The sequence below is a fragment of the Anolis sagrei genome, chromosome 5 (genome assembly GCF_037176765.1).
Source record: "Anolis sagrei isolate rAnoSag1 chromosome 5, rAnoSag1.mat, whole genome shotgun sequence".
In the NCBI taxonomy this organism is placed as follows: Eukaryota; Metazoa; Chordata; class Lepidosauria; order Squamata; family Dactyloidae; genus Anolis; species Anolis sagrei.
Genome location: NC_090025.1, coordinates 156,868,547 through 156,883,655, shown reverse-complemented (window position 1 = coordinate 156,883,655; position 15,109 = coordinate 156,868,547). Strand labels below are relative to the sequence as shown.

Here is a 15,109-nt window from a genome sequence, read left to right as displayed (position 1 = left end):
TAATCCCAAACCACAAAAATTAAAATTCTCGGAAGGGAAGGCTTCTTACAAAAGGTTGTTACTGGAACACTTACTTTTAAAAATCTTGAATATCCATTCTTCTAATGTATAGAGCCACCTTCACCAAATGGACCATACCTGGTGCTGCCCTGAAATAGAGGCCAGAGAACTTCTAATGAGACTTTGCCCCCTTCAGTTTTCTGCTGAGCCAAGAATCAACACTTGGGAGAGAGATGAAGAAAAATGCATGTATGGCCTAGATAGACCAGACTTGGGTTTAACGCCCAACACCTTCAGGCAGCATGCTGTTTGGTTACAGTGTGCCTTCAAGTCATTTTCAAGTCACGGTGACTGTAAGGTGAATCTCTCATCTTTTTTTTTCTTGGCAAGATTTGTTTAGCGAGGGTTTGCTTTTGTCTTCCACTAAGGCTGAGAGTCAGCGTGACATGCCAAAGGCCACTCGGTGGATTTCCATTGCTGGGCAGAATTTCAGACCTTGGCATATCAAATGTTGATTAAATTCACCTATGGTTTATGGATTCTGAACATAGGATTTTGAAGTTGCATTAAATATACCGAAGTTCTACTTGAACCTTCCAGGGACATATTTCTTAAGATTTCTGTCTACAAAATGTGCATTTTTCTTTGCAAAAAGCATCTGCAAGGAGGATCCTGTAAATGCCAGCATTATTAGAGAGAGAACACTTGTGTATTTTTAGCAAGGATCAAGAGACATTGTGTTTAAGCTCATTATTTCTGTCCAAAGTTTTTCTTCTTTTCATATTTCTTGAAAGATTATTTTACTTCCATTTGTATAAATCTGATTCATCCTACAGAAAAGCTGCAGCATCATTTGGATGTGAGGTGAACACAAATTTCTGTCACCAGAGGCTTTAGAACATATGCCTCATTCATTTTCTTTCATCTTTTAACCCTAAGCCATATTTTTCCCACTGCATATCTTTTCTTTCTCAAACCTTTTGTAATATTTCCCCTGAAAACAACTAAATTATTTTCTCTTTCTATGGTTCTGCTGTTTCAGAAAAGGTGAGAAGATCTAGAAATTGTGTGTGTTTCTGCCTTTATTCTGATGCACGCCTTTTTGTGCACATGGCTACATTTCACAATACAGGGTTAGTCAAAATGCATAGGCCAATAAGCCATTCAATTGAATGGCTTATTGGCCTATGCATTTTGACTAACCCTGTATATAGAAAAGGATGCAACAGCAACCATCTTAAGAGCATATGCAATGCATACCTGCATCTTTTATGTGAAAAGCAACATGAAAACCTGCCTTTCACTATGAAGTATTGTTTCCATGGTTATGACATTAAAAAAGACTATTCAATTTGACATGACAAATTATTTAAAGACAAGACCATATATTTACTTATTATTCTACCTTTCTCCCAATATGGGACCCATGGTGGTTATGCACACTGCGGTACAAAAATGTCATCCAGCTGCATGCCTGTTTTCGGAAGGTAAGCGAAAATGGATATGGAGGTCTACCAGTATCCAGCCAGCAGAAACAGATCAAGGTCAGCCAAAATGCACAAGCCTACAAGCAAGAGCTCTGGAGAACCATATGCTAAAGGCAATACAGAGCCATCACAACTAATTGTAATATAACCATATAACCCCTGAAAATCCCACAGGATTGTGTTCTTTTTTTCCTGGATGGTATCTCAGATTCAAGATGAAAAGAGAAAATCAAAAGTGAGTGGAGACTGATAAGAAAAAGAAGGAAGTGGATTAGTGGGGGGGGGGGGGGGGGGGAAATGAGGGCAAATATACTGCATTTCACATTATATTAAAACATTTATTGCTTGACAATTTAACAGCTTGTTCAATCAAACCCAATAACGTTGCCATGACAAAGTTCTAATGTCATTTTAAAAAATTCAGCTTGGTCAGCAAGTTTAGCAATTTCCTTTGATGCACAGATATATACCAATTAACATGAAGCATCACGGTATATCCAAAAGCACAGCATAGCCAAAAGCTAAACTGTGATGCTATTAGTACTCCTGCTACATCTTGAAGTGCTAGATAAATTGGAAACAATTTCTCCCTCCATATGTAATAAACCAACAATCCCCTTTTGCTTTATCTGCACTTGCAATAGACAGCGCCAGTAGTTTTTTTAAAAAGATGCTCTCACTTGAAAAACTTCACTGAAAACATTTTCCATGAGCTGGGACATTTGTGCTTGATTCTCATAAAACTCCAAGCCTAACATAATACTTTTCTCACTGACATAAAATATGATAACTGGTAACCAAAGTAACTCTGCATCTCTGTCTCTCATTCCAGGTCTCATTGAATTTTGTGCAAAAAAAGAGACAGATTTTCTTAGCATCTCTTTGGTGGCATTCTTTGTATTCAACACATGACGGTTGCCTGCTAAGTGGGACAGAAGCAAAAACAGGTTCTCAAGATGCTACTTTCACCATACAGCTCATAACATAATTCTGTCAATTATGCTGGATGGGGAAATCTAAGAATTGTCTCCCCTAAAATTAACATTTATAATCCCCTTATCATAATATTGCTAGTTAAAATAACAACATGTTGGTATTTTACATGTATGGTAGAAAGAATATAGAAACCCAGAAATGAAAAAAAAATCAGGATATTTTACTTCCGTTTTCTGTATTAGACTTAATACAATTTAAAAATCATTTTATCAGACCACAATACTGTAATTTTTAACAGCTGAGAAAAAAACATTAGCAAATATAGAATGGCAATGTTTTAAACATAATCTGAAACAACAAACAGAAAAAGCACTGAAATGGCTTTTCATATGAGTAGACATAAGCTTGCAAATCCTCTGGGCATGTAGTGTGGGATGATGCCAAGGAACACTGTGCTTAGATTACCTATGTCTGAAAATCACAAACTGCTACTCATTAGAATAACATGGCGCATTTGATTTTACAATACTAGGATTTTTAGTCACTCATACAATTTATCAAGGCTTTCAAAATTTGCTTTATAAATCTATCTGCATTTTTTAAAATACCAATAAAAAACTATGCTTTTTTCTATAATTGCACATACTTTTAACAATATTACCCATAAGATCAAAAATGTAATTTCAGTGCATCATACTCTTTTCAATTACCCGTAGTATATTTAGCCTAAATTCAACATTGCACGAAGCCAATTCCCTTTTTTTCTATTCCCCAATGCAACCCTATCACTACCCAAAATCAAATCCAGAGGGATTCTCAGGCCTCCAGAATGCATTTTATGGTATAGGGAGTTTGAAGAGGGATGGGGAGATCATCACCTTCCTAGTTACATTTGCAAATTCCATTCATTCTGTGGAAGCACTCTAATGGATTTTAATCTTTAAGTAGCCAGCAGTATTTACAAGATAGAAATCAAACTTTAGAAGGCTGATAAAATGCAAAATAGAAAATGTGTGCAGATTCAGAAACATGTACAAATAAACATATGCATAATGCATGTCAGAGTAGAAATCACTTCATATTTCATAAGAGTTAAAAAAAGATTTTCCTGAAAAAGATGCTTTTGGCTCAAAACGCTGCAGTTACAAAAATTGTCACAGTCTCAAAAATAATTATTCCATAATCCGTAGCACATAAAGAATGCCAAGATTATCAACAGTCACACATACTTTGAAATCTGGGGACACATGCAGAGATTTAAGATCTGTTCCATTTGTGTAGAATGTTTGTAGGGGTTGACCAGTATCCACACTCCACCACTAAAGGGAAGGAAGAAAGAAACATGTTCCCACTTAGGAAGATCTCAATACAACAACAACAACAACAACAACAACAACAACAACAACATGCAAAGAATCTGGCACAAGCAGGTAAAGGTGGTCCCAGTGGTGATCGGCACACAGGGTGCAGTGCCTAAAGAACTTGGCCTGTACTTAAACACAATCAGCGCTGACAAAACTATCATCTGTCAGCTGCAAAAGGCCACCTTACTGGATCTCCACAGAGGTAGAGAATAACGGGATATAAAAGTTCTAAATAAATGAAGATCTGCACGCATTATTTGCCAATAAATCACACAGTCCTAGACACTTGGGAAGTGTCCGACGTGTGATCCAATACAACAGACAGCAGAGTGATTTTGTTTGCTGTGGACTCATCTTATGTTTCAAATAATAATAATAATAATAATAATAATAATAATAATAACTACTACTACTACTACTACTACTACTACTACTTTATTTGTATACCCCGCCTCAATCTCCCCAAAGGGCCTCAGGGCGGCTTACAAAGTGACATGGCCAACAAAATAGGTTAAAATAAACATGGAAAACCAACAATGTAAAACATCAATAAACATAAAATCAGACATTATAAAAACAATTAAAAGCAATATCATGGCTGGGCAAATAAAGTGTTGTGTTTGGTTCATAATTGCTAAGTGCAATGAATCCTAAGTAAAGGCAGGGAAAGTGCGACAATCGGAGAGCTAGGCTAGGAGGCAATTTTTTTAGGCTATTAAAGTGTTAGAAGTGCCAGAAAGGGACCATGTTGAAGTGCAGGAGCTGGATACGTTGGGAAATGCTGTGGTGAACTGCCTTATTAAAGGCACAACGGAACAGCCAAGTTTTTAATTCTTTGCGGAAAATGGAGAGAGTGGGAGTCTGTCTGATCACTCTGGGGAGGGAGTTCCAGAGCTGAGGGGCCACCACAGAGAAGGTCCTTTCCCTCTTCCCCACCAACCGAGCTTGTGAGGGTGTTAGAAACAAGAGAAGAGCTTCTCCGGATGATCTTAAAGTACATGCTGGCTCATGTTCTAAACTAGGGTTTCTTAAAGTTTTCCACTCATGATCCCTTTTTGCCTGAGAAATTTTTATGCCAACATGGGCAGATAGATATAAAAAATAGGTATAAAAATCAAACATCTACTGATGAGCTTGCTAAACTGGCTGATTTTCCCTTTTATGAAGTGTAGCTTAAGCATCATTTGCAGAGCCCACTGTAAACACTGCACAACAGATTTGTGTAAATGTTTAAAACAGCCACTAGGTCACGTTCAGAAAGATTTTACTGTTGCCATATTTTTCAGGACCTCAACACAGAGCTAGGGTTACCCCACTTGGGGCTGGAACCCATAGTCAAGGAAGCATTGTACTAGACAACACAAACTAGACAATTTGGATCTTATTTTTCCCTATATGTTTTACAAGAACATACTATTCCCTTTTCAGTCTCAGATTTCAGGACAGAATGATGCTGAAAACATTCTATTTTAACACTGATTTTGCTTTGTTGGGAGATGGCTATTTTCAACCAAAGAGGGATGAGATAACATCCTGGCTAGCTATTGGCTATACAGAGAGCTTACTAAGTAATAGTAAATCATTTCATATATGTTGTAAAAACATAATGTTATTTCATTAACCATTTTATACCTTTATATATCCTGAAGAAGAAACCAGGATTTTACTGTCAGGGGAAAAGCAAAGGTCTGTTACCCAGCCTTCATGTGCTGATTCGCCTTCATCTTTTGAAGCACGAGAACAGAGATGGAGCAGCTCACCTCTTGAGACATCCCACATCTGAGACAAAAATAATATAAAACATACATGTAGTATAGGATCATACATAATACCGTTTAAAAAATTTACTGGACACAAAGTTTACTAGACTCGCATATCTTTGTAAGATACTTGTTCAGTGTTTTCTGAAACCTCAGATCTCCACATTTATTCTACCCACTCAGCAAAGTGTATTATTCTGTCTTTCAAACTACCTTATAGAAAGGTATGTACATTAAACTTTTCTTCCTATTATCCTTCTAAATATCTTGCAACCATTTAAAAGTTTCCCATTCATTTTATTTTCTGGAAACCATGCCCTATGAGGAGTGGCTTTGAGAGCTGGTTATGTTTATCCCCAAGAAGAGAAAGTTAAGAGGTGACATGATAATTAAATACAGGTATCTGAAAGGATGTTATACAGAAGGTATAGCACGTCCCCCGTCCCCCCCCCCCCCCCCCCCGCTAGTCCAGAAATTAAGACATGGAGCAAAGGAGTGAAACTACTGAAGAATAGATTCCACCTAAAAATTAAGAAAACATTCCTGATGGTAAGGGTTGTTTGATAGTGGAATATACTGCCTCAGAGTGTGATAGAGTGTCCTTCTCTGGGGTTTTTAAATAGAGGCTGGATGGCCATCTGATAGGAGTGCTCTTATTCCTGCATGGCAGCGGGTTGGACTGGATGGACTCTTCCAATTCTATGATTTTAACTCTCTATGACACCTTTCTTTACTACATGTTATTGTAGGAATGCAATTTCAAAACACAGACAAAGACCTTACAAGACTAAAGGAGCCATTAATTATCTATCTGTGTAGATAATCTACAGTTTGATATAGTACTTTCCACCGCACTAGGTACATAAAAAAATAATTCAATAGTAGCAAAATGAAATACCCGTATTTCTCTATTGTCGTCTCCTGTGGCCAACAGTTCATTATTATGCGAGAAAGCACAGCATCTTACACAGCTTTCATGACTATTTAGTTTATGAAGCATTGATGATGTTTCAAAACTCCATATCTGAAGATTTAAAAATTAAATATATTGGTTAATTTGTATTTCAGCACATTTAATTTCATTTTACATTCTAGCAGTAAAAGACATTTGGTCCTCAACTACTCAGATATCAACACTGATAAAGTATTTCACAAAATGTAAATGTGAAAGCTTCTATGCAGATAATTTATGAAAACAGGAGGATAGTGAGTCAGAGAAATTCACTTTTTATTATGAAAAATAAACAAGTAAAAGATGTAGAATAAAAGACTAAGGAGAAAAGGGTTGTTTAGAACCAAGAAAGGGATAAATGACAATCAGGAGAGAAAACACAAAAGGCTCTGCTCTGGCCAGAGGCAGGGAAAAATTGATGAACCAAGATGCTGTTTGAATGAAAACTTTTACCCTTCTTTCCTGCCTGTTCGGACTGATGATAGCTTGAAATCCATCCTATGGGTTCCTCCTCTCACCAATCCCAATAATTAAAAAACATGTACTTCCCTCACAGAAATAAACTGTGTGTAATTTTTTTAAAATCTCTGGCTGGATCACTTTAGTGGTACAGAAAATTTAGCATGTGTTTGTAAATATTTGCTCACCTTGGCAGTCTTGTCAGAAGAGGTAGTAGAAAACATAGTGGCATCTGGTGAAATAGCGCAAGAAAGAATAGCATTTTCATGGCAGATGACATCTTTTTCTAATTCTCCAGTAATTATGTTCCAAAGCTGTAATACAGAATCTTGAAGTGAACAATTATTTTGGTACAAAGCATGCAAAAATAATGCCAATGTGCCTGTTTTTCTTTCAAAATAATATGTAACATATGGCTTTAAAACATCAAATAATCTTCATTCACTGTTCATTTTACAGTTTAGTTAAAAGGAGATCCCCTGAATATTTTTTCTGGATGTCTTAGTTTTATTTTTAAAGAATCAGAACAAATATGGAATTTGATACGAATTTTGTTCACTTCCATGTAATTTTAGCTACAACCCCCAATCTAGGCTGTCAGTATGAAGACCTTTTATTTACCTTAACTGTCCCATCAAATGACCATGACAGAAGCCTTGAATCTTTTAGAAGAAGAAATTTCTTGACACGTTCATTGTGACCTTTTAGAAGAATGCATTTCTCTGACTGCCAATTCCATACCTGATTAAAACAGCCACAAAAGATGAAGAAAACGGTTTTTGAATTCATCCACCACTATTTCTTTCAAGACAAATACAAAGACCTCAAGTACTTGGATCAAGTACTTCTTTCACATAGGCAGGCATCCTGTTCGGAATATGTGTCATTGCAAACTGACTTTTGCATGGCTGTAGAGAAGTAGTTTCTGCTAGACTAGATACTTTGATGTAGTCCATCATTGTGGCTATGCTTGACAATCCAAGATCTGTCTTTGAGTATTATACACATTAGATATGCTTTGGACTCCTCTAGCATGGCTCCTATGTTTCTGCAAGCCAGAAGGCAAAGCAGAGGCAGCATAGCACAAGTTCCATGGGAAGGAATGCTAGACATTATTTCTTGTTATATTCTATATTCCAAAACCTGCCTCTTGCAGGAATGATCCCAGTTCCAAGATTCAAATTCTAGAGAAGGTCTGGAACTAGGTATACCGACCAGACTGCATTAATGGCCACATAAGATAATATTATCTTTTTCCATTTTCATAGAGTCATAGAGTTGGAAGAGACCACATGGGTTATCTATTCCAACCCCCTGCCATACAGGAAAAGCACAAATTACCCCTGACGAATGGCCATTTTAACTGGTTTTCATTTTTAGATACTGATGCACCCTTTACCAAAAACAAAATTATATTTGATTATCTTGAGTGGTGCATGTCCCATTTACTACCATGAAAAAAATATTTTTTTAAAAACAACATTATTGACTAATTTGATGTCTCAAAATAATGTATCTGAAGTAATCTCCGATCATTACAAATCTGGGAGTTACTTTTTCATAACACACACATTCTCAGATGGTATTTTAAGTTTAGAAAAAAAGAAAATTGCCCATACCATCATCATAAATTTTAGAGAGATCTTACATCTTACTAGACAGAACCTAGTTTATCCAAAACCATTATGTATATTCTAACAACAGTTCAAATATTCCTACACCTGTATAGTCGAGTCATCAGAACTTGAAATAAGTGTTTTCCCATCAGAAGTAAACTGGCAGTGTTGTACAGCTTCTCTGTGTCCAGTTCTAGAATTTAAAATATTTCCATTTGGCAGACTTAAGACCTTTGTAAAATAAGACCAGACATGTGTGAGAAATTCATAGTGTACACAAAGGAAAACATAATAGCAAAGAATGAAGCACCCAAATATTAATTAAAGTCCTAGTGTAATTAATGTGATTTTTTAAAATCAAGGACTAGGTTATTGGCATTGCCTAACCAAAGAGGGAAAAAAGCCAAATTGATTGAAATTTGCTTTCTAAGTACGGTTTCCAGTTCTCATTCAGCCTACTTTATATTAACCCAGCAACATTTCCTGAAGTTTTTGATAGGACTTTAATTTTTATATCTTCTGATGCTAAGAGCTTAATGATGAAAAGACAGGTTGCATACCTGTAACTCTGAGTGGTTATCTATTAAATCATACAAATGGCTTGTGCAACTTCTAAATCTGTAATGTAAGGTTTTTGGTGGTAACCTCACCCACTCTTAGGTGACTCATACCTCTGCCCTTGTCTATACCCTCAGTTCCATGGATGCCAATGCAGTAGCATCCATAGATCTCTAAAGGAAAGCAGACATAGTGAGGGGAGGATGGGCAAGATCGTGTGAATTCACAGGTGGCCACTTAAAACTTATAGGTATGCATCCTGCCCTTGGTCTCTGTGAACACAAAAATTGAAGAATAGCAAGCTACCAACCCAGGAGGAAGGGAATGCCATAATAAACAATAAACAACACTGCTCTCCCAAAAGCGAGCACCAGCCCTGGACTGTAATGAGAAATGAAGGTCAGGGACTATAACCACACAGCTACTCTGCAGAGTTATTCCAGTAAAATATTCTTGAGAAACGTGACCAACATAGCCGCAGACTGTGTGGAGTGGATACAGACTGGAGGATCCTTTCTAGCCAGTTCAGAAGTCAGATGAATTGTCTAAAAACACACATTTAAAAAAAAATGCTGTGAAAAAAACTGGCAGTCCCTTTCATTTTGCAAAATACCATATGAAAGCATCTTTGAGAATTACAAAATCCTGCCACATAGAAAGCTAAGGTCCCTTTGACATAATGGCAATGCAAGCGGCATAATGTCTTGATTGATGTGGGCAGCCTGCAACGTTAAGGAAGAAGGAAATGTCCGGCTTGTCCTGATGAAACTGTAAGTAGGGTTGATCCACTCTGAAGATGCACAGCTCACCCGCTCTTCTGGCAGATGTAATCTGATGTACATCTACTATGTATTACTAGGCAAAGATCACAAGATTTCGTCAGCTCAGGGGACTTTTTGGATAGTTTTGACAGCACAATCTCTAGATTCCACTGAGGTATTAGATTGGAGATATAAAGGGTGAAGATTTTTGTAACCCCCAGGGTATTTTTTTATGACAGGATACTAAAATCAGATAGCTTGGCAATGACTGAGAATAACAAAATAGGAGCCAAATAGCATTTGGTGGAAGTGAAAGACCTTTACCTGAAAGAACATCATAGATTTATGATTCAACTAGGGAATTCCTCAAGGTGACAGAAAGGAAAGGAGTATCTTCCATTTGCATGCATAGGAACACTGAGTTATGCAATGCTGCAAATATTTGCTGGATGCCACCAGAGACAAAAGCTAGAGAAATACTTTGCAAAGAAGAGGCGAGAAAGACCTCTACCCGAGAGAGAAAGAAGGAATGCAAGCAGATGATAGATTTGTGCCTCAACTGGGAAGTTTCTCAAGGTGACAGAAAGGAAGGTATCCCTTCCATTTGTATCTATAGGAACACTGTGTTATGCACTGATGCAATTATTTGCTAGATGGCACCAGAGAAAAAAGCTAGATAAATACTTTCCAAGCCTGACAATATCCAAGTCCAGATGTTTCATCTGGCTGGATCATGAGAAGATCTAGATGGCACAGAAATTTGATATGCCTGTCTTAAGACAAATGTAAGAAAACCATGGTGCTACCATAAAGTAACCAAACTGCACCTTGTGGATATTACCCTAGTGATAACAGGAAATAACAGAAATGCAAATCAAGGCAATGAAAAAGGCAGAAGAGGTGGTAAATCCTTCTCCAAAATTTGCACTGGAGATGTCACATCATGAATAAATACTGTCACTGTATTGTATTGTAATTAACTATCTCCACCTCCCGGAACAACTTCAAATTATTCCTGCAAAGGAATAACCTGACCAACAGTGGAAGAATGAACAGATTCTGCCTCTATTGGTATCGAAACATGTTTGTTAGACCTTTTCCTGCTCTGTTCTTTACAGTGGAGGCTTCCAAGTCAAGAGACAGGCCAGATATCAAGGGCACCTTATGGTGGACACTGGCATCATGAGAAACAGTCAGTACAGAAGAGGTTGGTAGGGAATAAGCTTTAGCGGTGGCACAGCTTTTGGAATGACTCTGTATCCTGTGAAGACCTCTTAAACTCCAATGAACCAACAATCCAAATACCTTTTTGATTCAGGAAGATCAAATTAGGGTGAATACAGAAGTTGATACATAAAGCTTAGCAGTAACTGACAATGCCTGCTCATATAAAAATGCCTTGACTCTGGAAGATCAGTTATTCCATCTGTGTGGGGTAAAGACTTTGAAGTAAACGCAATACTCCACATTGCGGCATTCACGAAAGTACAAGAATCACTGGGATTGGCCACCCTTCCCAGGGATCTTAGCCCTATGGGTAGTACATCTTTTAAAGAATTACAAAGAATAATAGGAAAACTTTACCATAGAGAAGTCAACAATTCAAATCAAATCATGCTGAGGCACACAGCCATCCAAATCAATCAGAGCAAAAATACTTATCTAAAAAACATAGGAAGTCAGAAACCAGAAGACCAAAGCTGAGCTTCAATTCAAAATCAAGCAGATAAAACAGACTGAAAGTCAAAAAAGCCAAATGAGAATAACACTCAAAGGTGCCTATGGATAACCACAAAAACTTATGTAACAACTCTAGAACAATGCAATGATGCATTCTAAGGACACAAATAACCCATTTTTGTGAGTCACAGAGACCACAAAGGAAAACTTTTAGGTTTATCCAAATCTAAGGCTTAAAAGAGTAAATATGATTGAAAAGAATTCACACTGTAACACAACAGGCTATAAATGTTCATTTCCTCTAATTTTAATAAATTAATCCATCCCTTGCAATCTGGGATGGGGACAGTGCAGCCATTAACACTCTGAATGCCCCTCCCCCGGGCCCCATGAAAAAGTAAACCAAAGCTCCTAGGATTTAAAAAAAAATGTTTGGGTGACATTCACAGGAAAGTTAATACTGAAGCCCTGCACATGCACACGTGTGCAAACAAAACCTCCCTAACACTGCTCATAACCTATTTAATAACTGAACCTCTCCTGTTTCTTATCCAAAAAGGCAACATGATGTGACATGTGATCACTTCTGAATTCAATTTTGGAGCCTGAATTTGGGGCAAAGGTATTTGGGTGCACATCAGGAGGCGCAGGGTTGGAAAATTGCTCACTGTCTTTTGTACAGTTGCCCTCATCTGTTTTAAATGTATACTAATACTAATAAACATACTGAGAGGAAGATTAAGGGAAAGATCTACCAAAAAAATTTGCAGGCAATATGTAGTCCTGAAGAGGTGAGCTGGGATTTCTATAAAGTAATGCAACAGGGAACTTTGCTCTTTCATCTAAAGTAGCTTATTTACAGCAATATAGTCTCTTTAATTACCTTTAACCTAAAACCAGCATATCTAAGAAGATAAAATAACACAACAGAAGATTCCTGTTCTGTAAGACAGTCATACAAAAACTAACCTAAGCATAGCTAACCTAAATATTTTTCTGTTTCAATAGTACTTTTCAGGTAAACTCAGACAATACATTTCCACACACAAATTAAATAGTATTCTACCTTGAACATTTATAACAAGTATAGCTATTACTGTTTTTGAAGTGACAATAATAAGTGCTATATAGTAAGTAGATGCAAAACAGAACAAATGAATAAAAGCTATACAAATTAAGAGTTTTTCCATCTAACTTGATGTTTCCATGACTGTTTGATCTTCGCTTCTCAAAGATACAAACCAAGCCAATCTTTGGAAATTCTGCCAGAAACCTTCCCAGATTTATTACACTTAAGTATATCGATTTCCTGTGGTAATCTTTTACAAAAAAATTATAGTTATTATGAACAGATTACTTTGATATTCACTGTGTAGCTAAATAAACATGGATATCCTATAAATATGCATATAATTCATCAAAGCAGTTTGATGTGAACTGAACATCAGCAAAAGAAATACAATTGTACATGTGACTTTGGAAAACTTTCTATTTTCAGTCTACTGCCAAATAATGTTGGAAATAGTTTGTGAAGAACACGAATATGCAATGGATTTGAACTGCCAATTCAAACTGCAGATTTTGGCTATGATGCCACAAGTGCAATTTTGTGCTTTTAAAAATTGTTATTTTTTTAAAAAAAAACACTGCACTGTACTTAAAACAATAACAAGCAGAGAACACAAGCAAAGAGAACTCATTCATGGAATCAGTTACTTACCTTTACTGTTCCATTCTTTTCTCCAAATGCAGCAACCTTCAGATCATGGCTCAAGCAGCAACAGCAAATGAAAGAATCTTGTTCTTTGGTCAAATAAATGGTATTGCCTGTGAATCCATTAATAAGCTAGGAAACAATACATAATTGGAAAAAATACATAAACCAAAGGATTCAGCATGGATAATGATCAAACACTTCTGTGTTTAGAGATGATGAAATGCAACCTAATCAAGTCTTTGCATTTATAGAACAGAATGGTCAAATACAATCCAAAACAAGTATTATTCAGCACACTCAAACATACTTACTTGCAGATGCTTTGAACTATCAATGGCTAAGATGATCACGTCATTTTCCAGAAACACAACATCTATTTCACGGTTTAACACAATGGCAGAGAAGCTGCATACCTTACTTGTTTCCCAAATCTGTTGAAAACAGCAGCAGATGTTCTAGAAGGTCATGATTTAAGAGACTGACCACAAACAAATCCACAGTTTAAATATATGGCTGTTATTTAGGATAGACAAGCTTAATACAGTTGTACGTTTTTAAAAATTGTATTTGTATGTTTTTTTCATTTTAAAATAAATGTTCTTGTGGGAAGCAATATATACATCTAATAAATTAGACTATTTATTCAATTAAAATATACTTAGATTACTTGGCTATTAATAAAAACATATATGCACTTGAAGGAACATACAGTGTTCCCTTGCTTATGGCAGGTGTTCCGTGATATGAAAATCCACAATAAGTGAAAATCCACAAAGTGGGGACGCTCTACTCACTCGGCGATGGCCTCCTCCTCCTCACCGCCTCTGCTGCTCCCGGCCTTGGGGCCCCTTGGGCGCCATTGATGGCACTGCCAGGCTGGGCTGAGGCCTGGTCTGAGGCCTCAGCCCAACCTGGCAGTACCGTCAACTGAGCCCAAGGGGCTTCCAAGCTGAGAGCAGCAGAGGCAGCAAGGAGGAGGAGACCGCAGCCAAGTGGGCTGCGGTCCTCGCTGTCTCTGCTGCTCCTGGCCTGTGAAGCCCCTTGGGCGCCGTTGATGGTACTACCAGGTTGGCACTGCCAGGCTCCACCAATGAGCCCAGAGACAAGCCCCTGAGTTAGGCCCAGTGCCTGGCTCCCCCCCCCCCCCCGTGGCTTGGGGGGGGGGAGGAAAAACCCACGAAAGAGCAAGTCTCAATAAGCGAAGTGCAAAATAGTGAGGGAACACTGTATATGTAAACACACACACACACAAAATCAAATCAGTATGACCAACAGATATTTCCCCACACATTCATTGCCAGTCTCTAGATCAACAAACTTTGCTTTGGGTTCCACTGATGACAGAGATAGATTGTGAAAGTTGTTGTCAAAGAAGAATATACCAGGCCACCTTCCCAGCCATAGGAAAAGATGTTCTTCTGTTGAAAGGCCTTTTCTAGCTGCTGACTGCATATTTCTACTGACTGGTTTTATTTCATATTGTATAATATTGTTTCCTATATTTTGACAAAGTTGTTTTTTGCCATAGGTATTTTTCCACTAAGATAATTAAAATTAAGATATTAAAAGTAAGTTAATAATGTTCACTTCAAGGGTGGACTTCTGCAATGAGCTTTACACATTAGGCTACATCTATACAATGTTTGTAAACTTCAATTAGTGCAGTGCATTTAGTAGTGACTATATTGCACCTACCGTATATACTCGAGTATAAGCCAAGATATTCGGCCCCCTTTTTAGGCAGAAAAAGCCCCCCTTAAGCTTACACTTGAGTTAGTTATTGATTATTTTACTTTGTTATTATTATTATTACATTTAT

The 15,109-nt window shown here is 37.3% G+C and overlaps 1 protein-coding gene across 3 annotated transcripts in view; it reads right to left on the bottom strand.

Moving 5' to 3' along the window:
* Positions 1 to 1,804: 1,804 nt before the first annotated feature.
* The window catches only part of APAF1 (apoptotic peptidase activating factor 1), a 45,529-nt gene continuing 32,224 nt past the window's right edge, over positions 1,805 to 15,109 (bottom strand). For all 3 annotated transcript variants that reach the window (XM_060777263.2, XM_060777262.2, XM_060777261.2), the window contains exons 20-27: positions 13,602 to 13,721; positions 13,294 to 13,419; positions 8,680 to 8,805; positions 7,580 to 7,699; positions 7,147 to 7,272; positions 6,446 to 6,571; positions 5,420 to 5,566; positions 1,805 to 3,742 (exon numbers count right to left, since the gene is read on the bottom strand). In XM_060777263.2, the coding sequence (XP_060633246.2) occupies positions 3,596 to 3,742; positions 5,420 to 5,566; positions 6,446 to 6,571; positions 7,147 to 7,272; positions 7,580 to 7,699; positions 8,680 to 8,805; positions 13,294 to 13,419; positions 13,602 to 13,721 (1,038 nt within the window). In that variant the 3' untranslated portion in view covers positions 1,805 to 3,595. The remainder of the gene's footprint in view (positions 3,743 to 5,419; positions 5,567 to 6,445; positions 6,572 to 7,146; positions 7,273 to 7,579; positions 7,700 to 8,679; positions 8,806 to 13,293; positions 13,420 to 13,601; positions 13,722 to 15,109) is intronic.